At 33.6% G+C, this 27,520-nt stretch overlaps 5 protein-coding genes across 11 annotated transcripts in view; 4 read left to right on the top strand and 1 right to left on the bottom strand.

The window, feature by feature from the left end:
- The window catches only part of LOC103483833 (protein ALWAYS EARLY 3), a 44,281-nt gene that overhangs the window by 7,649 nt on the left and 9,112 nt on the right, over positions 1 to 27,520 (bottom strand). Inside the window, exons 1-11 of one of the 5 annotated variants that reach the window (XM_051086154.1) lie at positions 7,173 to 7,431; positions 6,466 to 6,583; positions 5,475 to 5,573; positions 5,143 to 5,205; positions 4,533 to 4,610; positions 3,027 to 3,216; positions 2,503 to 2,768; positions 2,063 to 2,411; positions 1,316 to 1,393; positions 342 to 559; positions 172 to 228 (exon numbers count right to left, since the gene is read on the bottom strand). In XM_051086154.1, the coding sequence (XP_050942111.1) occupies positions 172 to 228; positions 342 to 559; positions 1,316 to 1,393; positions 2,063 to 2,411; positions 2,503 to 2,768; positions 3,027 to 3,216; positions 4,533 to 4,610; positions 5,143 to 5,205; positions 5,475 to 5,573; positions 6,466 to 6,570 (1,503 nt within the window). In that variant the 5' untranslated portion in view covers positions 6,571 to 6,583; positions 7,173 to 7,431. Of the gene's footprint in view, positions 1 to 171; positions 229 to 341; positions 560 to 1,315; positions 1,394 to 2,062; positions 2,412 to 2,502; positions 2,769 to 3,026; positions 3,217 to 4,532; positions 4,611 to 5,142; positions 5,206 to 5,474; positions 5,574 to 6,465; positions 6,584 to 7,172; positions 7,432 to 27,520 lie in introns of those variants that run through there. The other 4 variants (XM_051086157.1, XM_051086156.1, XM_051086155.1 and 1 more) reach the window with 4 other exon arrangements.
- On the top strand, positions 7,651 to 26,371 carry LOC107990329 (uncharacterized). Of its 3 annotated transcripts, none has more exons than XM_051086162.1 (2): positions 7,651 to 7,828; positions 25,087 to 26,371. In XM_051086162.1, exon 2 carries the CDS (start codon positions 25,121 to 25,123, stop codon positions 26,216 to 26,218), a length of 1,098 nt encoding a protein of 365 aa, XP_050942119.1. In that variant the 5' UTR covers positions 7,651 to 7,828; positions 25,087 to 25,120; the 3' UTR covers positions 26,219 to 26,371. The 3 variants fall into 3 exon arrangements, with proteins under 3 accessions (XP_050942119.1, XP_050942120.1, XP_016899007.1); XM_051086163.1 differs by lacking the exon at positions 7,651 to 7,828 and adding an exon at positions 21,145 to 21,485; XM_017043518.2 differs by lacking the exon at positions 7,651 to 7,828 and having other exon boundaries at positions 24,760 to 25,365; positions 25,494 to 26,371.
- LOC103484198 (uncharacterized) lies at positions 7,825 to 9,105 on the top strand. Its single transcript, XM_008441161.3, has one exon. The coding sequence runs from the start codon at positions 7,863 to 7,865 to the stop codon at positions 8,958 to 8,960; it is 1,098 nt and encodes a 365-aa protein (XP_008439383.2). The 5' UTR covers positions 7,825 to 7,862; the 3' UTR covers positions 8,961 to 9,105.
- On the top strand, positions 11,291 to 12,771 carry LOC103484197 (uncharacterized). Its single transcript, XM_008441160.3, has one exon. It carries the CDS (start codon positions 11,531 to 11,533, stop codon positions 12,629 to 12,631), a length of 1,101 nt encoding a protein of 366 aa, XP_008439382.1. The 5' UTR covers positions 11,291 to 11,530; the 3' UTR covers positions 12,632 to 12,771.
- LOC103483819 (uncharacterized) overlaps positions 15,745 to 27,520 on the top strand; it is a 24,426-nt gene continuing 12,650 nt past the window's right edge. Inside the window, exon 1 of the mRNA XM_017043513.2 lies at positions 15,745 to 17,051. Within this exon, the coding sequence (XP_016899002.1) occupies positions 15,950 to 17,047 (1,098 nt within the window). The 5' untranslated portion in view covers positions 15,745 to 15,949 and the 3' untranslated portion in view covers positions 17,048 to 17,051. The remainder of the gene's footprint in view (positions 17,052 to 27,520) is intronic.

The following is a 27,520-nucleotide window of genomic DNA, read 5'->3' as shown; positions in this document are numbered from 1 at the left end:
AAGTTTGTTTTGTTGTTGGAAAAGGAAAAAAGAGAAGTAATAGGATAACAAAATTCACTCATACAAAATGTAAGTTCATATGAATTTCCTTGTTATAACAATAAAAAATAAAGAATTAAGATAAAATAGGAGGGGATCTTTTATAAAACAATGACTAAATAGGAGTCACACCTTGATTTTCAGAGTATCATGGAGACGAGAGTCGTTTTCTTCATCTTTAGATGATATCTGAGACCAAAAATTTCCATATTGTCAACATTCATTCCACAACAGACAAATTATTTTAAAAATTGAGGCTGCAATTTAAAACCAGAAAAATTATGCTTGCAAACCATCCTTACTTTAAATGGAGAAGACTTCAGTTTCCTTTTTCGGTTTCCGTTATTGGATCCTTGAATTCCCTCTGCTTCAGGAATAGGACTAACGTTGCTGCCAAAAGCTTTTCCAGTCTTAGATGTTTTGAGAGCAGAGATTTCAGCTCCAGCAACTGAATGACTCCCTTTCATTTTCGACTTGCCCATGACATCGAGATTTTCTTCTTTAACCTTTGCAGGAGGCTCTAATGTAAAGACAAAAAGGGGAAGTTCATCATCGCTTTTAGCAGTTTGGGGAGGAATTGATATTGAGAGTCACAAACAGTTAAATTTGAAAGCCACCAAATTTAATTTCATCTCATAAATTTAAGGTGACTCAATTGAATTGCAGGTGTTTCTTATTTAGTAACAAGCCGGGAGAATTGGAACATAAAGAATGTACCCAAAGTTCGTTGATTAAATCAAATGTGTGCCATTCTAGAGGATTAGATTGCAACATGCCAAAATATAGAATGATAACTCAAACATAAGATGAGGTCAAGTTAAGCTTATTTGCTGGAATAAAATGAATTCACGTAGAGTAACACAAGTGTCAATGAGGCTACCAGTTTCCATTTACTCAACATCCTACCCACTTATGGTTAGCCCCAGCTTCAAGTAACTGAAGACTACAACTTACTTGAACTCCAGCAATTGCAGACATGCTGTACTGATTTAACAACTAGTATTTTCTAGCCGACACGATATTTACAGAATTTTTATTGCCACCTCTCATTTTCTTCATATTTTGAGATATCCACAATTAGTTTTATCTCGAGGACACAGGAAAACATGAAACTTAGAGAAATGCATTAAGTGATGAAGGATTGCTGACAACCCAAAATAATAATGATTAAGTGATGAAAATAATAATGAAGATGATGAAAAACCAAGACAATATCATACAAGTAGCTTTCATGAGACAAACCTAAAAATAAGATTTAATTGAAGAATAACTTTACCAGTCTCAGCATTTGTGTCTGGCATCATTAGAGACAAATCAGCTAAAGTTTGCAGTGCATCAAACGCTGAACATTCATCTGAACAGAAAACAGCCAAAAGAATGAAGCTACAAACACAAACATGCTTCTTCAGTTATGAAAATATACAAAGACATGCATGCATTTGAATATCTAAAGGAATAGTGGCTTGAAGCAACATCTCAAAACAAAACCATATAAATTCGCATTCTCAAATTTGAATATCTAAATGGCACTTGATCTTCCCATCCTTTAAATTTTTACCGTACTTTAACCATCAATTAATTGGTTGATTAGTAGAAAGAGGCAGCAATAAAAAGGCCAAATACTTCTAATGATATGTGATAAGTACAGTAATTTTAAATTTGACTCAGAATCTAGAAGTGCTAATGCTACTGCTAAACCATAAATTGTTAAAGTTCTGAAAACATGAATCCACTGACTACCAAACCAAAATAAAAAATAAAAAAAAAAACTACTTCAATGAACAAGGAATTCACATTCCAGTTATAATCTCTCGTCCCTTTCACAATTCACGTAACCATCCCATACATAAGAGAATATGTACAATTGAAATATTATTATTACAAAGGAAGGAATATAAGCACAACTTTCGTCAAGAACAATATAAGCTAAGAATCCATCCTCCGCAAATAATTAATAGAACAAAAAAATACAAAACACAAAAGAAGGGTCGACAACCCAATTCAGGTATATCCTTCAGCTTACCTCCAAATAGAGCTTTCTTACTTCTTTTCCTCGGTCCTTTAAAAGAGGATCTCACAGATTTGACGTCCAAATCCTCATTTTCAAGCTTTCCCCTCAAACTGCCTGATTTTTGTCCCTCTTCTGTCCCACTGCAAGCTTCCTTAATGTCATCCAAGTGGTTGTACATACTTTCTTCAACTTCTGGCTTCTTTCCATAGTACCTTTTACCCTTTCTTTGAACCTCACGAGTACATTTCCCCAGGTCATAGTCTACATTATCAGCTCCAGTGCTTCCTAAGCTTAATTCGCAACCACCTTCATCCATTTCACTACATCGAAACTTCGTACTCATCATATCTGATTCACTTCGCTGAATATCGAACTTATCAGTCAATCACTTTTCATGCTCAAAATAATATAAAGGAAGCAATAGCATGTGTCTAAAAGCGATGAATAATTACCATCCTGTCATTTCGGATAGGTGAAAGTACATGACCTTCTATTTTTGGATTTGGTGTTTGTGAAAGTTGAGGAGAACCATCTCGTTGTGAAGCCTCTGTTAAAACTAATGCTATCTCATGAGCAACATCATCATCGTTTGGATCATCAACCTTTCCCTTGCTATTATGCTTGGAGGGTGAAAAGAGCTTCTCTCTACCATCTTTGTCGTATGAATATGATACAGGAACCCGCGGAGTCCGTTTTCCAACAGCATGAGGTTTAATTCCTAAAACCACCCACATTAACATCACTAACTCAAATCTGAAAATATGACAATAATTTCCCATATGATTTTAAAAACTTAATAACAGAGTGTATGGAAAGAAACACGGCTAGCTCCAGAATGGTACTCCAGAACTACCCATCCACATGCCTCAAAATGAAATGAAATACAGTAATTGCACCTCAACAGGTAAAGGTAAAGAATGAAGGAAAACTAAAGAAAACCTAAATCACCTAAGAGAGAAATCAAGACATTTCCTACCAGAACGCCTCTTCTTCAACAATGACAGGCAGCCATAATTTGTTGGAAGTAACTGTGATTGTGAAGCATCTCCAAAATGTGCGTCTGATCCCTTCAAGTTGCTATTTCGTGACTTTCCACGCAGTCGCTTTTGAGGCTTTCTTATTGCTCCAGAATCCTCATTGCTTTCTTGTTCACTTTCACTGTCTCTCTGACAACCAATATATCAATTTAGACCTCAGAAGAGCCATAAAGAAAGCCATATGACATCAACAATAGTCTTACAATATTCTGTAACATCCATGTAAAATCTATGCTGATATAAGAAAATAAACACATTGAACCAAATATTGCAGAAGAAATATGTGCTCCACATCACAATCCTTTTTCTACATTTCATACATAAACAATGAATGGGAAGATACTTCAATGTTTTCAGGTCCCCCCATGAGCCTGATAAATACTTCCAAAACCCAATACAGCAGAGGAGCACAAAAGACTTAGGGAAAGAAGTCTAACTTTCATTGCTAATTCACAGCACAAACCAATAGAGGAGGGCGGAGAGAGATGCTAATGTTTCCTCACTGAATCTAACCTAATCAAAGTGCTGATTCTAGCATAGAAAAAGGTCCAGGTGAAAAGCTTTACTTCCTTTTGCACTTTAAGATTCTACATTTTTTTTTATAAAACAATTCTGGGATGGACTTCCTTTGTCAAAAATATATTGAAATTTCGTCTTGCAAGAAGCCTTTCCTGAATTTCCAAACCTCAATACAAAGTCTTCGAAGTGTATGAAGGATGGAAACTAAAACTACCCAAAATATCTTCCGATCAATAAAACGCAAAAGCACTTATTCTTGATTGAATTTCAAAGATCATGTCTTGATTGACCAGCAATCAAAGCTCTCAAGATGTCAAGTTGCAAGTTTTGCCTTTGTTGGAAGTCTCTTCATTTGGGTTGGAAGAATTTTTTGCCTCATGAATCATGTTCCAATAAGTTTTTGAAGGCTTGGCCTCTCTTTATTTTAACATTGCACTTATTGCTTAGCTTTTTCTCATTTTCCCCTTTTCGTTTCCATGTATTTAGAGCAGTAGTCTCTAAATTTTAGTGTTATCCATTTCCTTCACACTTCCAGACTTTGGTGTACATTTTGGTTCATTATTACGTATTCTAAAAGAATAACTACTTTCAGTTCAGTAGTAGGGCCATCAGGAAATCCCAAGCTATTAGGAGAAAGAATCTGCAAAGGCAAATTGAACAAATGATTCCTCCCATGCTTGCCGATGATTTTATATCAAAAAGATCCTATTTGAATTAAACTTTATAACCCTCTTTTTACATCATTGTTATCACTTCATACGGTATCTTATTTTTAAAGAAACAAAAACCAAAAACAAAAGGACACGAAATGCATTTGCTTCTGGACCAACATTTCACTCTCTTCCTTGTAACATAGAAGATGATAAAAACAGTGATAAATAAGCTTAAGGGGAGAAAAGAATCTACATATAGAACAGAAATCTTACCAGTACGCTGTAATGATCAGTCATCATTGCAATTAACCCAACAACTGAAGCAGTACCCTCTGGAAGTGACAAATAGGCCTGAAATCAGCAGAATATGCAATAGAAAAACCAATAACAAGATAGTGTCATTGTATTGACATTGCTAAAAGTTACGTATTTAAGTTTTTCTATCAATTTTAAAAGCCAGGATATTCCAAACCCAGAATTTCAGAAAAAACAACATTCAGGAAAGCTAACAAGATAGATCTAATACCAATTTGTCAAAGAAGTGAAACTCCAAAACAGCTTCAACAATCAAAAGAGCGAAGGACTAAAAGTTTCTTTGATCAAATATAAGAAAACTCAATACTAATAACATTCAAAGTTTTCACGACCTAAAGTATGTGATAATAGAGATAAGTGATTACATGAGCAACATATAAACGTGCAGTGGGGACGTTATAATTAGATGACAAATTTGGAGAAGTAAAGGGGATAGTGTCTACGAGTACAAACTAACAAAGTATAGGTCCCCACCAAAGAAACCATTTGTATATAAATGTTCACAGCATTACAAATATTTTAGATAAGTAGTTGGGAGTTCAGAGATCATCAGGAAAAAAGGATCTACCCTGTTCATGGTGAAGAGAGCCTCAACCATTTCTGTAGAACGGTTCCTTACTGCAGCAGCAACCTACAAAAGTACCAGATAAAAATGTTAAAACCCAAATACAGAACTAAATACCTGTTTAAAACTGAAGAACGATATAGTAACAAATTCTTATTAAAGTCTACAAGGAAATTAAAAGTATTCGCTTGTTTTTTAAAAACTTCAAGAAAAAGTATTTCACAATTTTGAGGTACGATAGTTGAATACACAGCTCAAGTTTGCTGTGGCAAAGAAATGCACTTGGCTCATGGCAATTGAACATTGTCATAGCCATTCCCTAGTTTGGTACTAACCTTCTTCCAATCTTTTCCATATTTACGATATGCTTCATAGAACTGCTCGACCTCATCCTTACTCCATTGAGGCCCTAGCAGGTCAGCAAATTTCCTCTTCTGCAAAGAATCAGAAAACGGTAGCATTGACTCCATGTTAGAACCAAACCTATTGCTTTTATGGTCCTTTCACAGTGAGAATTCTATGACAACACTAATCGATGGTGGCATTGACTCCATATTAGATCTCAAAGCATGTATTATATACTGACAATATTTCAAAAGAAAAAATAGAAAACCAAAGCCCAACAGAAATAAAGGGAAACTGGATCTTAAATTACATTAACAAAATAGGATTGGTAAATATGAACACAATCGTGGTCTAAGAAGCATGGATTTGAATATGACATGATACAGACACATAGATCATTTTTCAAAATTTACAGCAAGGACAAGTTATAAACATACACTTTAGAAATATATATCATTTTTAAACACAAGGCAACTAAAAGTCAAAAACATTATTCATTTAAATGCTTAAAAAATTAGTTTGATGTATATCACTCTCAAATTTTGATCTTTTTGTCATATATGTGTCAACTTAATTATGTGGCAAGTGTTTGATGCATTTCCACCAGATGTTGGTCCTGTTTTGACTTTGTAAAACTAGCGATTAGCAAATCTATTGCTCTAACAAGTGTCAACAAGGGTTGGAGTGTCCAAGTGTCTAGCACATTGTCAGACAGGGACAAGGACACACTAGTCAAACTAAAGTGATTGTGCTTCTTCGGTCGTGATTTAGACATTTAACTTTCAACAGGTGAAAAACAATGATAATAGATAGACAAACACTCTCCAATTTACTTCAAGATAGCCTGTAACAGGACCAGAATAGCAACCCAAATTCTAAATTGAAACAAAGAAACATAATATCTTTCATATTGAAGCAAATGGAAAGTCGACAGACTGAACAAATCTTGGAAAATTCATCTTCCACCACAAACACACATACCTTCTGCTTGCTTTTGCCGGCATCTTCCACGTATTTGCTTGAGGATGCCTCATTAGCAGAAGAAAACCGCTTATTAACACTTCTAGACTTTCTTGACGGGGCCATGAGCTTCAGCAATCTGTAACACATATATAAGCATGTTGCACACTGATTTAAATATCTACATAGAAATTGTACTTCTAAATCAAAAATAAAAGGAAAAACACCAATGGTTTCCTTAGTTCAGCATACAAAAACTCGAAATAGAAAAAACACTCTCAAAACAAACGAATCAATATTCAAAACAAAATCGCCCTTTTTTCCCTTGCTCGACTTCCCGTCACATGGGATAACTCAAAAGAAAATCATTACAACTGATGAAGCAAAGAAACATGATTTCATCAAAAGTAACCCACCCAATGCATGTTAGCTCATAACTAACAAAACGGAATAAAACGAATAAATCAATGTTTGAATTGCGATAAACACCCCATCAAAACCCAGTAGTCGAATAAGAAGAAGAATCAAAGGGAAACGATAAAACTTGGATAGAACCGAATTAACAAAGTGATCTCCAATTTTGAACCGAGTTAGAGATGCGACATCAAGAAGAAAACTAAAAGTCTCCATCAATTAACTCGAAAAGAAAAATCCAGACGGAATTAAGGAAAATAGAAATGTAGGTCATCAAAAAACAGCCCTAGCAGATGTGAAGATGAGATTATTACCGATTTTGAAATGGCTGGTCCCCGTCAAAGCGCGTCTAGGTCCAGAGCATAGAGCAAACAGCACAAGCATAAACTGAAGAAGTTGAAGAAGCGGTAAACGAAGAAGACGAAATCCAGAGAGTGGTAAGAGGTAAATGAAGGAGAGGACGATGAAGAAAAAGAAGAAGAAGAAGAAGAAGATGCAGAACAACAATGGGGATTTGGGGGCATAACCGCGAAACTTTAAAACTATTATACTGTGAAAAAAAAAAAAAGAATAAATGGTTCCAAATGCAATTATTAATTTTTTTTACTTCAACGACTTAAATATATTTGGCCTCCGAAATTATAAAATGAAAATAATATCTTTACCCTTTTTTTTTTCTTTAAATGTTTATACTCCAATTATTATAAAATATATTAGATAACAAAAAGAAAAAGGTTAGAATTAGTTTCCTCTCTTTTTTGCTTCTGATTTATGACCGTCTCCTATTCTCTCCTCTCTTCCTTTACCATAAACCTATTTTCGACCATTTCTCTTCTAAAACCCCAACCCCCTTCCTTCCTTCTTTATTCTCCGCCGCCGACCATTTTTCTTCTCTCTTCTCTCATAGCTTCTTCCTCTTGTGTGGCATTTCTAGTTTCTCCCATTCTTCTTCTCCAGAAAGAACCAACAGGTCACTCTTCCTTCTCCTCCCAGTTCTTACACTCATGTCTAACTTGTTTCGCGTAATCCTTCTACTTAAATCTCCATCGCCAGTCTTTTCTCAAGGATTTTCCGGAAGTCCGTTGAAATCTCTCAGATTCTTATCGACTTCTTCTGAGATTGTATCATCTACTGAATCTGCTCCGTTGGCTTCTAATGCTGCCCAGCTCAAGAATAAACGGAAGGCTGTAATTGCGTTACTTGCGGATTATGGATTGTCTGAATCACAAATCTCTGTCCTTGACAAGAGGTATCCTCAAATTCTTTCTGCGAACCCCGAGAAAACCCTATTGCCCAAACTGCTCTTTTTTCGATCAAAAGGTCTTTCTTCCCCAGAGATCGCCAAAATGGTATGTTCATTTCCTCGTGTCTTCATAGGAAGTTTAGACAAACGAATTATTCCTAATTTTAAATACATTCAAGCCATGCTTGGAAGTGAGGAGAAGACTCTCGTTGCCATAAAGCGCTTTGCGGGTATTCTCACTTGGGATCTTCGAATTTCAGCTGGTCCCAGTATTGAAATTCTGAAACAAAGTGGTGTGCCGGATTCAAATATTTTAAAATATCTTCAGTTCCAGCCTAGACTGTTCTTGACAAATCCCATCCGATTCAAGGAGAGTGTAGAGAGAGTTACGGAAATGGGATTCAACCCTCAACAAATGCAGTTTCTTGTTGCTGTGTTTGCTCTGCGTTCAATGACCAAATCTACGTGGGATAAGAAGGTTGAAGTTTATAGGAAATGGGGATTGTCTGAAGAAGAGGTCCGTTTAGCATTTAGAAGGTATCCATGGTGTATGATAGCTTCTGAGGATAAGATTAATGATGTAATGGATTTTTTTGTCAACAAAATTGGATGCGAATCATCTTTCGCTGCTAGAAGACCAATTTTAATTTACCGTAGTTTGAAGAAGAGGATTTTGCCTAGAGGCTACGTTTATCAAGTTTTGCTGTCAAAGGGTTTGATTAAGAATCACAAGAATCTTGTTTTGTTCTTTGAGTCTCCCGAAAAGCCTTTCATAGAAAAATTCATCAACCCTCATAAGGAGCAGATTCCTGGATTGTTGGAGTTGTATGAAGAGAAATTAATGGATTCTAGAAGATGAACAGGTTCCATCTCCTTGAGATTTAACTGTTTTGTTAGTTGATATGTGTGGAGACAACTAAATTTTCTGTATGCGCAAGAGTTTGTGTTTCTACATTATCACTATTTAGATTGCTAACTGAATGATGATGACTCCTCCTTTAGAACTGCCTTTCCATGTATTTGGATATCGTTCCTTTCCTCAACATTGTTATATTATTTCAGCTCTTTATGATGGGAAATTTGGTACTTCCATCAGTTGCCACCTCCACATTTCATTTAAAGCTCATAAGGGTTATTTTAACATCATATGACTAATTTCAATTCCTTTTTTCTATTTGTAAAAAAATCTCTCTTTTTTTTTAATGAACCCCGAAACTCAAATTTTACAAAATAAAAATAGTTACTAAATGCAGTTTTTTTTAAATTTGACTAAAAATTCATCCTAAAGGAAACCTAAAACAAGCAGGGAAAAGATTTCCTAAAGTAAGGTTTTTTCTAAAACAACCACTGCAGTGTGGCAACATGAGCCAATGTCGCAAATAAACTTTTTTTCAAATATTATACCATATTTCAAATCTTGTATCGTCATATCTTCTCAAATTTTCTCCCATATTTTTTCTCAAAAGTCTTCGTTTTTAAAGATGAATATTCGGTGAAGAAGTTAATTATGATAATTTTCCATAATTTCCTATTTAGAAAACACTCCTCAATTTCAAAAATAGAAAAATGTTCGAAATAGTCTTCTTGGTTGCAATGGCACTCCAAAGTTTTAGAGCTAATTCTGATGTGCACCTTTTGCCTAATAATCGTCATTTTGGATTATTTAAGTTTATTTTCTCATTGTAATCGGATTCAACACTCCATTGCTTTAGTTTTTCATCCATAATTCTCTCGAGAATAATCTCTACCTTATTCTTCACATTTCTAATGCTTCTTCCAATTCCATTATGAACTAAGGTTACCTTTAGGGAATTTGGATGTTTTAGTTCTAATGAGAATCCAGGATTAATTTTGCTTTTTATTGATCTTTGGATTTATTTCCTCTATTTTGTTTCAATAAAAAAATCTTTTAAGAATTGGTCTGGTAGTGCAATAAATTTAGCGTTTAATCTTAATTCGTAGATGAGCTAAACACAAAGTTAAAACATGATTGTTGATGATTTTTTATTGATTCTTTAGCACGAGAAGCATCCTATTAATTGTCTCAATTTGTTGATTTGAAGTTCTCCCCGATCAATCTTGTTATCCGCTTTTAAAAGTCTTAATTTGAAATCCTTATTCTTTATGCAATCCTTGTTGATTGTGTGAAAACCATTGAGATGAAAATATAATTACTTGAATTAGTATGGATTTTGATGTTTGTTATTTGTTCGTTAAATTAGAGTAATTGATCTTCGAATGGCCAATTGATCGAGGATCAAATTATCTTTTTTATTCAATGATTGAAATTATATTAAAACACGTTATTTCATCTTTTTAATCTCTTAGAGAAATCGTATCTTTGCATTTCTTTGATTATTGATTGAAAGCACGTAATTCTAGAAAGTAAGCACTTGATTTCTTTTTCTTTCTACAATAATACTTAATTCTTGAAATCTTTTTAACATTTCTTATTTCTTGGTTCGTAGTTTATCACTAAATTCTCTAGCTATCTTTATCTCTCATGATGTACTAATTCATAATTCATAAATAGCAATAGTCATATTTCTTGCGTACTTTGATCTTCTAAACGACCCTATCGAAAAGCTTCATTCAAATGAAATCCTAGTCCAGTCATTGAGACTAAAATCTAGTTATCCATTGTTTTCTTTTATTGGCTTTCTCGATCAATCTACAACAATAATATCACCAACATTTTGCAATCTTTTCAAACTTCCTATAAATATTTTAAGTAACTTTTTCCAATATTTTGCCCAAAATAAAATTCGAAGGTTTTCCCCTCGACTAGAAGATTGTTATGGCAATCGTTTTTTAGTGCCTAGTGTCCGATTACATCAAAGTAGCAGAGATTGTGATCAATCGGACGACACCCATTATTGCAAAAGACCCTGAAATACAATTTTGATACGCCCCTTTTCTTTATTGGTGCTTTTCGTGGTTGCATTTCACTTATGAGCTCCATGGTTTTTGAGGTTTTTGTTAGAACATGTAAATTGGAAGAAGACATGGTGGAATTGCTGTCTTTATTATCCTTATTTCCAAAGGTGATGACTATGTTATGAGGGTTGTAATTATTTGTTTATTAATCTTTTGTTTGGAATAATTTTGGGGTTTATCTAATTTTTCTAAAATAAATTTAGTGATGGATGTTCCAACAATTTTTTTCTCAACGAGTTTTCAAAAGGAAAAAAAAAAAGGAAAAGGAAAAACTATTTTCGATGATTTCCTTTCAAAAGCCCTAACCCCCTCGTTCCTTCCTTTTCTTATTTTCTTTGTTCTCTCTCAGTCTCCCACTCCGCCGCCGCCCATTTTTCTTTTCTTTTCTCTCATAGCTTCATCCTCTTGTGAGTCATTTGTAGTTTCTCCCCTTCTTCTTCTCAACAAGGTACCAACACCTCACTCTTCCTTCTCCTCCCACTTCTTTCACTCATGTCTTACTTGTTTCGCAGAATCCTTTTACTTAGATCTCCATCGTCTGTCTTTTCTCACGGATTTTCCGAAAGCCCCTTGAAATCTCTCAGATTCTTATCTACCTCTTCTGAGATTGTATCATCTCCGAAATCTGCTTCGTTGGCCTCTAATGCTGTTCAGCTCGAGAATAATCGGAAGGCTGTAATTGAGTTACTTGCGAACCATGGATTCTCTCAATCACAAATCTCTGACATTGGCAGGAGGCGGCCTCAAATTCTTGCTGCGAACCCCGAGAAAATTCTATTGCCAAAATTGTTGTTTTTTCAATCTAAAGGTCTTTCTTCCCCAGAGATTGCCAAATTAGTATGTACATTTCCTTATGTCTTAACAGGAAGTTTAAACAAACGAATTATTTATAATTTTGATTACATTCAAGCCGTGCTTGGAAGTGAGGAGAAGACTCTCGCTGCCATAAAACAGTTTGCGGGTATTCTCGCTCGGGATCTTCAAATTTCAGTTGGTCCCAATATTGAAATTCTGAAACAAATTGGAGTGCCGGATTCAAATATTTTAAAATATCTTCAGTACCAGCCTAGAGTGTTCATAATAAGTTCCATCCGATTCAAGGAGATTGTAGAGAGAGTTACGGAAATGGGATTCAACCCTCAACGATTGCAGTTTCTTGTTGCTGTTTTTGCTCTGCGAGCAATGACCAAATCTACATGGGATAAGAAGGTTGAAGTTTATAGGAAATGGGGATTGTCTGAAGAAGAGATCTGTTTGGCTTTTAAAAGGCATCCATGGTGTATGATGGTTTCTGAGGATAAGATTAATGGTGCAATGGATTTTTTTGTCAACAAAATTGGATGTGAATCATCTTTCGTTGCTAGAAGACCAGCTTTAATTTCACTTAGTTTGAAGAAGAGGCTTAATCCTAGAGGCTACGTTTATCAAGTTTTGCTGGAAAAGGGTTTGATTAAGAAGCAAGCGAACATTCCTTTGTTCGTAAGTTCTTCTGAAAAGCGTTTCATAGAAAAATTCATCAACCCTCATAAGGAGGAGCAGATTCCTGGATTGTTGGAGTTGTACAAACAGAAATTAATGGATTCTAGAAGATGAGCGGGTTCGATCTCCTTGAAACTTAACTGTTTTGTTAGTTGATATGTGTAGAAATAAACTAAATTTTCTATATGCGCAAGAGTTTGTGTTTCTACATTATCACTATTTAGATAGCTAATTGAATGATGACTCCTTAAGAACCGCTTTGCGCCAGGTATTTGGGTACTGTTCCTCTGCTTAACATTGTTGGAGTTATATTATCTGGGTACATGGCTGTTTCTAGTTGGGTTGTCTTGAAGGGTTGTCGTGCAGTGTTGGCCTTCCCTTCTACTGGAGATGCTTTTGTATATCATGATTTGAGTCTTATCTTTTCTAGTACCCTATTTTTTACAATTTTTTAAAGAAAAAATATATTATTCTCATAAGGTTTTTAATATGATATAACTATTTTGATCATGTAATTTTTAATATTAATAATTTTTCGGTTCTTTTTCAAATATAACAAAATGAATTAAAATACTTACGAATATAAAATCTATCTCATACATGATCAATTAAGATGAAAGGCATGTCAATTCCACTACATTAAACTTTGACATGTTGAACATATATGTCAATTAACATGATATGATTAATTTCAATTTTTTGGTATCCGTAAATAATTCTCTTTTCTTTTTTTTTTTATAAGTTTTGAATCTTAAATCAAATACTAAAATCAAAGTTGATAAGTTTTAAACCAATGAGATATATATTTTTTAAATGCACGCCAAACTATTTTTTGAAAAAAAAGGAATTGTTATGGATATTTAAAAACGAAACTATTTACAAAATATAGAAAAAACTTACAAAATTTGATTGTAACGACTCGAAAATTATGTGTTTTAAAGGAAAAAATGGCCTTAGATGCTAGAACTAACTCTAGCCCCATGGCTTGTCTACGGAACCTTCTTGCCATTAACTGATCCTTGCCCTTATCTGAAAAGGTTAAGGAATCCTTATTGCCATTAACTAGTCCTTAACCTTACCGGGAAAGGTTAATGATAAACATACCAACCCCATAGTATACATTGTAATAGTAAATCATGCATTGTTAACCTACAATAGTGTAATCAAAATATGCCTCTAAAATCTGGTGAATCCCATAGGGAACACAAAATGGTGAACCAAGAAGGAACACAAATGGATGAACCCGGAAGGAAACACACACAGGTGAACGCTGAAGGAAACACAAACTGGTGAACCCCAAAAGGGAACACAAACTAGTGAACTTCAAGGGAAACACAATATGGTTAGCCCCAAAGGGAACACAAACTGTTGAACTCCAAAAGGGACACAATATTGTAGAGGAGCACAACGATACAAGTAAGGGCATCTACTAGTAGGTCATATATCACACATAGTCACATAAGTAAAACAGTCATTTCAACCACTAAGTCGATTATAAATTTCAACCCAGTCTCATGCTAAATCCACTTACAACCTTTAACTCAGTCACATGCCAAAACCAGTCAAATACCATAACCATATACTATAATCCAATCAAAGACTTCAACACAATCACACAAGAGTCAAGCTTCAACATAGCACATAAAAGTCATCTCACCAACTTCATCCCAATATACACGGGATCTACAACTCTTTCCATATAAGGCTTCAAATGGTGCCATACCAAACTATTATGGTAAGCAAATTCTATCAAGTGCATATGGAGTTCCAACTCCCAGGAAAATCTAGTACACATGCATGCAACATGTCCTCTAGAGTTTGGTTCAAACGCTCAGTTTAACCATCAGTTTGTGGGTGAAAAGCGACATGCCTAACGTTGACTGAAGTCTCCTCCAAAAACTAGATGCAAAATGAGGGTCCTTTTTCTTTCATTTTTTCAAGTTTCTCTCTACTCTCTTATTTCTTAATCTCGATTCTTAAGAAAAATTAAAAAAAAAAAAAAAGGAAAGGAATGCAAGAAAAACAACAAATAAAAGAAACGGAATAAGGCCTAAAAAAGAAATAAAGAAAGAAAAAAGATGTGGCATACATATCATAATCGTTATAGACAAGAAGAAGCAATACACGAATCAATTGTATCATATGATTATTTTTCTTCATACAAGTTAATTACAAAACGATTTATCACACCGGATGATGCTTATAATTATTGCATGGTAAGAATTTTAATATAATTTATTTTCTAATTTTATAACATGCACATTATTTAATTACATTATTCACAATCATTCAAAATAATTTTGTTCAAGACTTGTAAGATTTGAGTTCAATGTGTAATCAAACCTTGGTAATGTAGAATATATTATTCAATAGACAAGACGACTCAATGTTAGAGATACAAATCAAAGAACTTCAATTCTGAACGTAAAATTATACCAATTTGCATTCTTATTTGCACCAAAATCATTGTCATATTAGAAATTTAAGAAAAAAAAGATAAGCCTTGGAAATATAAAAAGAGTCACATAAAGAATACAATTTTATTTTTTCAAAATTGTGAAATAGCTTAAAATGTACAAACTAACAACATCAAAACAAAATTTTGTGATAAGTGAGAATACTCATTAGAAGTCCAAAGTTCAAATAACCGTCGTTTGAACTTTGTCAATTTCTATCCAGTTTTCAAAAAGGGGTTAATTTTGAAAATTTAAAACTATATATATATATATAAAGAGTTTTTTATAAAAAAAATATAACAAATCGATAAGATATTTTAGATTTAGTGATAGTGTACCAATATCCAACTATTTTTTTTTCAATATTATTTGGTGCACAAAAATTTAGCTAAGCTATCAATCTAAATGATTATCGTTTATATTTGACTAAAATCGTTGTCGATACTTTACCAATATCCCAACCAAACCAAATCTAAAAATATCCTAACTATTTTTTTTAAAGATAAAATGTTTTATACTTGGTAGACTATTTTGAACAAAATATTACTTTGAAAAATAATTACCCTGAGAAAAAAGAAATTGGATAAGAAGGATATAGAGGTAAAGGGAAAGAAAAATTGGAGAGAACAAAGAGGATGAAAAAAACAAATTTAAAGTATTTAAAAAAATGATAACTTTATGGAATTTTATTACACAGATTTTTTTTGTTATATTTATAAAAATTAACTATATATAGAAAGCTATTTTGACAATTTCCTTTGAAAAGCCCTAACCCCCTTCCTTCCTTTCTTACTTTCCTTATTTTCTTCTCTGTGTCTTCCACTCCGCCGATCGCCGATGCTCCGCCACCGCCCATTTTTCTTTTCTGTTCTCTAATTGCTTCATCCTCTTGTGAGGTATTCGTAGTTTCTCCTATTCTTCTTCTCAACAAGGAACCAACAGCTTACTCTTCCTTCTCCTCGCAGTTCTTACAGTCATGTCTAACTTGTTTCGCAGAATCCTTCTACTTAGATCTCCATCGTCAGTCTTTTCTCACGGATTTTCCGAATGTCCCTTGAAATCTCTCAGATTCTTATCGACCTCTTCTGAGATTGTATCATCTCCGAAATCTGCTTCGTTGGCTTCTAATGTTGTTCAGATCAAGAACAATCGGAAGGCAGCATTTTCGTTCTTTGAGAATCATGGATTCTCTGAATCACAAATCTCTGACATTGACAAGAAGTTTCCTCAAATTCTTTCTGCGAACCCCGAGAAAATCCTATTGCCCAAATTGTTGTTTTTTCAATCTAAAGGTCTTTCTTCCCCAGAGATTGTCAAATTAGTATGTTTATATCCTTGGGCTTTAAGAGCAAGTTTAAACAAACGAATGATTCCAGCCTTTGATTACATTCAAGCCGTGTTTGGAAGTAAGGAGAAGGCTCTCGCTGCCATAAAACAGTTTGCGGGTATTCTCTGTTTTGATCTTAAAATTTTAGTTGGTCCCAATATTGAAATTCTGAAACAAATTGGAGTGCCGGATTCAAATATTTTCAAATATCTTCAGTACGAGCCTAGAGTGTTCTTGACAAATCCCATCCGATTCAAGGAGATTGTAGAGAGAGCTATGGAAATGGGATTCAACCCTCAACAATTGCAGTTTCTTGTTGCTGTTTTTATTCTGCGATCGATGGCCAAATCTACATGGGATAAGAAGGTTGAAGTTTATAGGAAATGGGGATTGTCTGAAGAAGAGATCCGTTTAGCTTTTAGAAAGCATCCGTCGAGTATGATGCGTTCTGAGGATAAGATTAATGCTGCAATGGATTTTTTTGTCAACAAAATGGGATGCGAATCATCTTTAGCTGTTACTAGACCACTTTTACTTTCACTTAGTTTGAAGAAGAGGATTTTGCCTAGAGGCTATGTTTATAAAGTTTTGCTGTCAAAGGGTTTGATTGAGAAACACAAGAATCTTGTTTTGTTCTTTGAGTCTCCTGAAAAGCGTTTCATAGAAAAAATCATCAACCCTCATGAGGAGCAGATTCCTGGATTGTTGGAGTTGTATGAACAGAAATTAATGGATTCTAGAAGATGAACAGGTTCCATCTCCTTGAAATTTAACTGTTCTGTTAGTTGATATGTGTAGTGACAACTAAAATTTATGGATAGACTTGGTATCTTGTTCGTATCCCTCTTTTTGTTCATCCGTGACAGCTAATTTTTTTGAGATCACATCCTTGTTTAATTTACCCTTACAAGGGTGAACAAAGAAATTTAGCTATAGATATGTAACTTTGCAAAACTTAAAAACTTGGACTCAAAAGTTATCCCTATTGGGTCGGTAACTCTTGTTTTAGTGTTATCATAAATACTCTTTTCTATCTATCTTTCTTCTAAAACCTTTTTCAAATCTCTATAATCCAATTTTTTCAATTCTTCCATAAAGTACATTTTTGAACCGTTTTTCTAAATGCATCTTATCTTAAAACTACATTTTTAAATATCTCCAAAAACATATTAGTATGAAACTAGGTTTATCACAATATTACTTTTATCATAACACCAACCTTTCATAACTCAACCCTTACTTAGTTTTTAAGATTTTTTTTGTTTGTAAAAATTCAACTCATACATATGCTTAATAAATATAGAATTGATCTACATAAGAATGTGCTTTATGTGATTTAGGTTTCGCCCATTTTGGCAAAAACAAATTCTTCCATTTTTTATAAAGAAATTTTGAAAATGCAATAATATATTATTTTGACCAATGAACTATCCCTAGACACCTCACGGCAAACAATCAAATGGGAGAAAGCCAATTAAAACAACAGAAAATTGCTAATTAAAACAACACTAAACTCTTCATCATCTTCCAACTTCTCCTCTTCAAATTATTTAAGCATTGGAACCTGCAGCCAATGAGACATTGATCAAGGTGTTGTTTGTTTCTATTCTACCACGTTGCTTCATAAATGTACCAAAGGGAAACTCACCCTCTTTAAGATATCCCAACAATGTTTTTAATGATGAAGACCAACAAATACAAAAGAAAAAAAAAATGAAATGAGATTATTGATGTCTATTAGTATTATCCTCATAAAAACCATGCACTCACACCTAGTTGATGATTAAGGCAATAGCCATGCATTAAAATGAAAATGAAGGACAAACAGAGATGTGTTGAAAAGAAAAAGTTTTTGAAAAAGTTCATAAAACCTGTTGCAATAGGAAACAATGACATTGAGTTTCCTCGCATGGTCATGTGTATAACATATCCTTTGAAAGTGGTCTTGCTTGAGTGTATAAATCCTTTGGTTTTGACAATGAATTATCTTAAACTTCTCAACTAAATTATATTTGCAGTTACTTAATGACATTTTGATTAATATAATATGAGTTTGATTCGTTTTCTTTTCTTTCACCCTCGTAGCTTCATATCCCTTCTTTAATCTCTTCAATAGAAACTCCAACTCATTATTTTCGAAAAAAATGAAGTTTAATTTCAATTTCAATTGTTTTTTTTATTGGTTGCTCTTCATGATTAACACAATACCCCCACTAAACGTGCACCCATCAAATTTTTTTATAAAACTCACACTCACTCATTAGCAAGAACAATTGTTAATTAAGTTTTAGTGAAGCATAATTATCCAAAATTAAAGATTGGAGTAAAATTTTTTTGGGGTTGATTTAAAAAAAATTCCAAACTTTTTTATTTTGTCGAATTTAAAAAAGAAAAAAAAAGAGTGTTAATTTTCAAAAGTGGTAAATTTAAAAGAGGGTATTTTCGACTATTTCCCTTCAAAGACCCTAACTCCCTTTCTTTCTACCTTTTCTTCTGATTTCTTCGTCCCCCATTTTTACCGGCGGCCCTCTCCGGCTCGCGCTGCCCATTTTCCCTCATAGCTTCATCCTCTTTTCAGGCATTTGAAGTTTCTCTCATTCTTCTTCTCAAGAAGGAACCAACAGGTTAGTCTTCCTTCTCCTCGCAGTTCTCACTGTCATGTATAACTTGTTTCGCAGAATCATTCTACTTAGATCTCCATCGTCAGTCTTTTCTCACGGATTTTCCGAAAGTCTGTTGAAATCTCTCAGATTCTTATCTACCTCTTCTGAGACTGTATCATCTCCGAAATCTTCTTCGTTGGCTTCTAATGTTGTTCAGATCAATAACAATCGGAAGGCTGTAATTTCGTTTTTTGAGAATCATGGATCTCTGAATCACAAATCTTTGACATTGTCAAGAAGGTCCCTCTAATTCTTTCTGTGAACCCCGAGACTCTATTTCCCATATTGTTGTTTTTTCAATCTAAAGGTCTTTCTTCCTCAGCGACAACCAAATTAGTACGTTCAGCTCCTCAAGTTTTAAAACGAAGTTTAAACCAAGAAATTATTCCAGTATTTGATTACATTCTAGCTGAGCTTGGAACTGTGGAGAAGACTGTCGCTACCATAAAACGCTTTCCGCGTATTCTCGGTTGGAATCTTTCAGTTGGTCCCAATATTGAACTTCTGAAACAAATTGGAGTGCCGGATTCAAATATTTCAACTTATCTTCAGGGGCAGCCTAAAATTTTCTTGACTAGTTCCGTCCGATTCAAGGAGATTGTAGAGAGAGTTACGGAAATGGGATTCAGCCCTCAACGATTGCAGTTTCTTGTTGCTGTTTTTGCTCTGCGATCAATGACCAAATCTTCATGGGATAAGAAGGTTGAAGTTTATAGGAAATGGGGATTGTCTGAAGAAGAGATCCGTTTAGCTTTTAGAAGGCATCCTATGTGTATGGCGTTTTCTGAGGACAAGACTAATGGTGTAATGGATTTTTTTGTCAACAAAATTGGATGCCAATCATCTTTCGTTGCTAGAAAACCAAGTTTACTTTCATTTAGTTTGAAGAAGAAGATTTTGCCTAGAGGCTATATTTATCAAGTTTGCTGTCAAAGGGTTTGATTAAGAAGCACGCGAATATTCCTATGTTCGTAAAGATTTCTGAAAACCGTTTCGTAGAAAAATTCATCAACCCTCATAAAGAGCAGATTCCTGGATTATTGGAGTTGTATGAACAGAAATTAATGGATTCTAGAAGATGAACAGGTTTCAATTCCTTGAAAACTTAATATGAACCTGTTTTGTTGGTTGGTATGTCTCGACAGCTAAAATTTGTTGGTTGGTATCTTTTTCGTATCCCTCTTTTTGTTCATCCTTAGTTTGTATTTTCTTTATGGCTTCTGCATTTCTATTGTGTTAAAATTAATATAACTTTTTTTAAAAAATTGACAAACGATTTACCCCTTTTTATCATATTTGATTTTTTTTTATAAAATGTAAATATTTTATTTTTGAACAATTTTCCTTTAATTATTTATGCTTACCAGGTGAACAATTTTTTTAGAAAAATTTTAACTAGTTTTTCGGTAAAAGGTTGGTTAGATGGTAAGAAATTTAGAAGGACCGTTTAAAAACTTAATTTTTTAAAACTAAAAATCAAACCGTTCCCAAAAGGGTTCATAGTCCTTATTTTTGCTAAAATTCATCTGTTTACAAAAGTTAAAAAATAATGGTTTTTTAAAAAGAATTGTAAAAAATTAGGAAGAGGGGGAAGGTGAAGGAATTTTCCTTTACCCTTTTCTTTTTTCCAACTCAGCATCTTCAACTTTTTAGATTGTAATTTAAGTTCATGTATTTTAAATGACAATTTGGTGTAAAATCAAATTGAGTATTCTAATTGATACCTAAGAAAATGATGTATTGTTATGTAAGAACAATATTAAAGGATCACTACTGAAGATCAAAATGAGTTCTAATTTCAATATTAAACATTCCCTGAAAACTAAAGGACTAACGTCATTTACTAGTTATTTTTAATCGGAAGATGTAATTGTTATTTATAACATCATTCATTTCAAAATGAATGATGTGCTTAAAGTTGAACAATATATCAAAGGAAAGCTTAGGGTTTTTTTTTTTTTTTTTAATAGAAAACTTATGGGGGTATAGTTAAAACTTTAAAACTATTATACGGTGAAAAAAAAAAAAGAATAAATGGTTCCAAATGCAATTATTTATTTTTTTACTTCAATGGGTTAAATATATTTGGCCTCCGAAATTATCAAATGAAAATAATAACTTTACCCTTTTTTTTAAAAAAATGTTTATACTCCAATTATAAAATAAATTAGAAAGCTTACAGTTAGTAGATTAGAAAACAAAAAGAAAAAGGTTGGAATTAGTTTCCCTTCTTTTTTGCTTCTGATTTATGACTGTCTCCTATTGTCGCCGCCAGCCTCATTACCTCATCGGGTCTTTCTTCTCTCGTTGTTTCCCTCTCCTCTCTTCCCTTACCATAAACCTATTTTCGACCAAAAACCCTAACCCCCTTCCTTCCTTCTTTGTTCTCTCTCGGTCTCCCGCTCCGTCGATCGCCGATGCTCCGCCGCCGACCATTTTTCTTTTCTGTTCTCTCATAGCTTCTTCCTCCTCTGTGGCATTTCTAGTTTCTCCCATTCTTCTTCTCCAGAAAGAACCAACAGGTCACTCTTCCTTCTCCTCCCAGTTTTTACACTCATGTCTAACTTATTTCGCAGAATCCTTCTACTTAGATCTCCATCGCCAGTCTTTCCTCAAGGATTTTCCCAAAGTCCGTTGAAATCTCTCAGGTACTTATCGACTTCTTCTGAGATTGTATCATCTCCGGAATCTGCTCCGTTGGCTTCTAATGCTGTTCAGCTCAAGACTAACCGGAAGGCTGTAATTGCGTTCCTTGCGGATTATGGATTCTCTGAATCACAAATCTCTAGTTTTCACAAGAGGTTTCCTCAAATTCTTTCTGCAAACCCCGAGAAAATCCTATTGCCCAAACTGTTGTTTTTTCAATCTAAAGGTCTTTCTTCCCCAGAGATTGTCAAATTAGTATGTTCAAATCCTTGGTGTTTAGCAGCAAGTTTAAACAAACGAATTATTCCAGCCTTTGATTACATTCAAGCGGTGCTTGGAAGTGAGAAGGCTCTCGCTACCATAAAACACTTTGCGAGTATTCTCGTTCGGGATCTTGGAATTTCAGTTGGTCCCAATATTGAAATTCTGAAACAAATTGGAGTGCCGGATTCAAATATTTTAAAATATCTTCAGTACCAGCCTAGAGTGTTCTTGATAAATTCCATCCGATTCAAGGAGATTGTAGAGAGAGTTACGGAAATGGGATTCAACCCTCAACAATTGCAGTTTGTTGTTGCTGTTTTTGCTCTGCGAGCAATGACCAAATCTACATGGGATAAGAAGGTTGAAGTTTATAGGAAATGGGGATTGTCTGAAGAAGAGATCCGTTTGGTTTTTAAAAGGCATCCATGGTGTATGGTGGTTTCTGAGGATAAGATTAATGGTGCAATGGATTTTTTTGTCAACAAAATTGGATGTGAATCATCTTTCGTTGCTAGAAGACCAGCTTTAATTTCACTTAGTTTGAAGAAGAGGCTTAATCCTAGAGGCTACGTTTATCAAGTTTTGCTGGCAAAGGGTTTGATTAAGAAACACCAGAATCTTGTTTCGTTCTTTGAGTTTCCTGAAAAGCGTTTCATAGAAAAAATCATCAACCCTCATAAAGAGCAGATTCCTGTATTGTTGGAGTTGTATGAAAAGAAATTAATGGATTATGGAAGATGAACAAGTTCGATCTCCTTGAAATTATAATATTTAACTGTTTTTTTGTTAGTTGATATATCTAGTGACAACTAAAATTTATGAATCGACTTGGTATCTTCTTTCTTTCCCTCTTTTCTCTAGCCCTTAGTTTGTATCTTCTTTATAGCTTCTGCATTTGAGTTTACTGTTTTTTTTAAATAAAAATTAGGTTTATGAAGTATATAATCTGTAAATCTATCATGGCTTCAAGAACAGGTTAATTGATAGTTTTTTTCCTTTGCTTCTTGAGAATACTATTCTCAGTTCCTCCAAACAATAAGGTTGCTGATGGTGAATACTGTTTTTTTTTTTTAGAATATTGTTGCTAGAGTGCTCGTCGTTTACGTTTGTGAAATGGTGCTGAGATGTTTTAGAGTAAAAAATTATAATTAGAAAACTTTCTGAAACATGTTTAAAATCACCCTAAATTATCTTTGGATCACCTAAAACACATATAAAATTGATTTGGGGTTGGAAATTTCAGTTTTGGAGGTTGCTAGATAAAAACTTCTAACTAAAACTTTCTAAATTATGTTTGAAATCACTCTAAAATATCTTTAAAACACTTAGAACACATACAAAATTAATTTTAGGTTGAAAGTTTCAATTTTGGAAGTTGTGAGATAGGTGTGGGATGTTAGCGACATAAGAAATTCTAAAACAAAACTTGCTAAAACATGTGTAGGATCATCCTAAATCACATTGGAAGCCAACACTATTTAAAACATTTTGAGTTTTAATTTTGGAAGTTTTTAGGTACTATCTCGCAAACATCTTGCAAACACCTCACAAATATCTTGTAACTTTTCAACAAGATTCAAACGTCAAATATCAAATTAGTTACATGCTTGTTTTATGTGGTTTAAGGTGATTGTATGCATGTTTTAGGTAATTTTTGCTATTGTTTTTGTAGCTCGTAGACATCTCGTAACTTCCAAACATCTAATGTACAATTCAAAATCAATTATATACTTGTTTCATGTGACTTATGGTGATGTTACATTTCTTTGAGGAAGTTTTTGGTTACAATTTTTGTATCTGACATACATCTCGTAGATATTTCACAACAAATAAACTTCAAATGTACAATCTCAAAATCAATTATTATATTATGTGATTTAGGGTGATTCTACTCATGTTTAAAGAAGTTTTTAATCTATTATTTTTGTATCTCACAAACATGTTGCAGTGTCCAAATTTGAAATACTCAACTCTAAATTCATTCGATAATTATTGTAGGTAATTGAGAGTGATTTTGGGGTTTCAAGTTTGGTAGTTGGAAACTTGTTGCAAGATAGTGGACGTTTGCGAGATTGAAAAAACACTAAATCCACCTAAAATTACCTAAATCTTGATCATATCAAGATAAAAAACACTAGATTAGAAAGGTTACACTTAGGGTGTGTCGGAGGGGGATGGGATTAGGGGAGAAAGGGTTATTTACCCTTTCCTTGTCTGAGTTAAGGGTTGCCATAACCCTTCTTCATCCCCTCAATACTTCCTTATCTACGATTGATCCATTTAAGTTTAAATATATATTTAATCCATTTTTTTTATTTATAATTCCTATACTCATGAGTTTTGTAAATATTAATTTTTCTATTTTAAAAATATAGCTTGTTTTTAATTTATGAATTTCGTACAATTACATAGATTTTAAATTTTTGGTTTTTTTAGATAATTTATTGTTATTACACCACTTGACCCATATTTTTCTTTTGTTTCTACAATGCAAAAGTTAGAATGATTTCATAAATTAAATATATGAAATTTGTGTATTTAATTTAGAATATAATTTTTTTTAAACAAAAGTTAGAAATGGATATCGTATTTAAAAAAATTACTTTAAATTGTTTTATAAAAACTATAATGATTTAATGAATTAAATAAACGAAATTTGTGTTTTGTAATTAGAATATGGATTTAAAAAAATTATTAAGTTTTACTCATGCATTGGAATCTATGTGATTGACCTTAGTTTATAACTTCATTCCTAAAAATTATTTTGTTCTTTCTATATTATTTAGTTTGAATGAAATTATGCTCTCAGTCCCTCAGCTATTGATTTAAATCAATGGTTAAATATAGGCTATTTGTGAATATCACTTTCACTTGGTAGATTAGAAAACAAAAAGAAAAAGGTTAGAATTAGTTTCCTCTCTTTTTTGCTTCTGATTTATGACCGTCTCCTATTGTCGCCGCCAGCCTCATTACCTCATCGAGTCTTTCTTGTTTCCTTCTCCTCTCTTCCCTTACCATAAACCTATTTTCGACCATTTCCCTTCTAAAACCCTAACCCCCTTCCTTCCTTCTTTGTTCTCTCTCTGTCTCCCACTCCGTCGATCGCCGATGCTCCGCCGCCGACCATTTTTCTTTTCTGTTCTCTCATAGCTTCTTCCTCCTCTGTGGCATTTCTAGTTTCTCCCCTTCTTCTTCTCCAGAAAGAACCAACAGGTCACTCTTCCTTCTCCTCCCAGTTCTTACAGCCATGTCTAACGTGTTTCGCAGAATCCTTCTACTTAGATCTCCATCGCCAGTCTTTCCTCAAGGATTTTCCCAAAGTCCGTTGAAATCTCTCAGGTACTTATCGACTTCTTCTGAGATTGTATCATCTCCGGAATCTGCTCCGTTGGCTTCTAATGCTGTTCAGCTCAAGAATAAACGGAAGGCTGTAATTGCGTTACTTGCGGATCATGGATTCTCTGAATCACAAATCTCTAGCATTGACAAGAGGTATCCTCAAATTCTTTCTGCGAACCCCGAGAAAATCCTATTGCCCAAACTGTTGTTTTTTCAGTCTAAAGGTCTTTCTTCCCCAGAGATTGCCAAATTAGTATGTTCATTTCCTCGTGTCTTAGCAGGAAGTTTAGACAATCGAATTATTCCAGCCTTTGATTACATTCAAGCCGTGCTTGGAAGTGAGGAGAAGACTCTCGCTTTCATAAAATACTTTGGGAGTATTCTCACTCATGATCTTCGAATTTCAGTTGGTCCCAATATTGAAATTCTGAAACAAATTGGAGTGCCGGATTCAAATATTTTAAAATATTTTCAGTACCAGCCTAGAGTGTTCTCGAGAAATTCCATCCGATTCAAGGAGACTGTAGAGAGAGTTACGGAAATGGGATTCAACCCTCAACGGTTGCAGTTTCTTGTTGCTGTTTTTGCTCTGCGAGCAATGACCAAATCTACATGGGATAAGAAGGTTGAAGTTTATAGGAAATGGGGATTGTCTGAAGAAGAGATCTGTTTGGCTTTTAAAAGGCATCCATGGTGTATGATGGTTTCTGAGGATAAGATTAATGGTGCAATGGATTTTTTTGTCAACAAAATTGGATGCGAATCATCTTTCGTTGCTAGAAGACCAGCTTTAATTTCACTTAGTTTGAAGAAGAGGCTTAATCCTAGAGGCTACGTTTATCAAGTTTTGCTGGAAAAGGGTTTGATTAAGAAGCAAACGAATATTCCTTTGTTCGTAAGTTCTTCTGAAAACCGTTTCATAGACAAATTCATCAACCCTCATAAGGAGAAGATTCCTGGATTGTTAGAGTCGTATGAACAGAAATTAATGGATTCTAGAAGATAAACAGGTTCCATTTCCTTGAAACTTAACTGTTTTGTTAGTTGATATGTGTAGTGACAACTAAAATTTATATATGTTCAAGAGTATGTGTTTCTACGTTATCACTTTTTTGGATATTGTCCATTTGCTCAACATTGTTGGAGTTATATTATTTCAGCTTCTTTATGATAGGAAATTTGGTACTTCCATCAGTTGGGTCTTTATAACCCAACACCACATTTCATTTATGTTCACCATGATAATACTAATTTCAATTTTTTTTGCTATCCCTAAAGAAATTCTCTCTTTTTTTTCTTTCTAATGAACCCCGAAACTTAATTTTCATCAAATAAAAATGGTTAGTAAATGGAGTCATATTAGTTCCTACAAACTTGATTTCGTTTTGAAATTTTGCTAAAAATTCAACTTAATAAAACCTAAAACAAATAGGAAAAAGCTTTGCTAAAGTGTCGCAACGTTTTCACCCAATGTCACCACAGCACTTTGAATTACCTTCTTTGTGACTTGCGGCATGGCGTTGGCTTGTTTCTTTTTCATTTTGTCTTCTCTCATTTTGATGCTTGGCTTAGTTTTGACAGGCAATTTTTAGTTCTTTTTAGTTATTATTAACTTCAAATCTTGATCTTTGATAATTAAATGAAAACCATCAACAAACAACATTAAATCTAATAAAACAATTCTAAATTTCAGGTACATAAGGCGCCCCTAAAATACTAAGAGCTAACGTTGTATACTAGTTATTTTAAATCAAAAGATGTTGTAATTGTTATTTATAACATCATTGATTTCAAAATGAATGACGTAAAAAATCGAAGCTTAAAAAGGTACCTTTTGTTAATAGAAAACTTATGTGTATAGTTGAAAGCTATCCACATTTTATGAGTACTTTGTATATAATCTAACTAATAAATAACTTTAAAAAAAACATTTCATTTTAACATTTACGATAATAAAAGGTATTTTCAAATATAGTTGATGTACTTTTTGCGGACTTTGCATGGGCATTTTTGCCCACTTAACAACAAGAATGTCGTAAAAATAACTTTGGCAGAGACTTTATCCTCGTTTCTTTATGTCGGCTTCACATTTCTTTATGTCTTTATGTTGGTAGAAACCAAAATTATATAGTGACATAGATTTAAGCCGTCATCAGGTGAATAATAAACCTATATATATATATATATATATATATATATATATATATATATATATATATATATATATTTTTTTCTTTTGCATCTTGTACATAGATGTGATGAACTTCAAGTCTCTAACTATGATCTTTTTTGTCTTTCCAAATATTAT

The sequence above is a fragment of the Cucumis melo genome, chromosome 6 (assembly GCF_025177605.1).
Source record: "Cucumis melo cultivar AY chromosome 6, USDA_Cmelo_AY_1.0, whole genome shotgun sequence".
Classification (NCBI taxonomy): domain Eukaryota; kingdom Viridiplantae; phylum Streptophyta; class Magnoliopsida; order Cucurbitales; family Cucurbitaceae; genus Cucumis; species Cucumis melo.
Note: the sequence above shows the minus strand (reverse complement) of the source record. Positions and strands in the feature narration are given on the sequence as shown.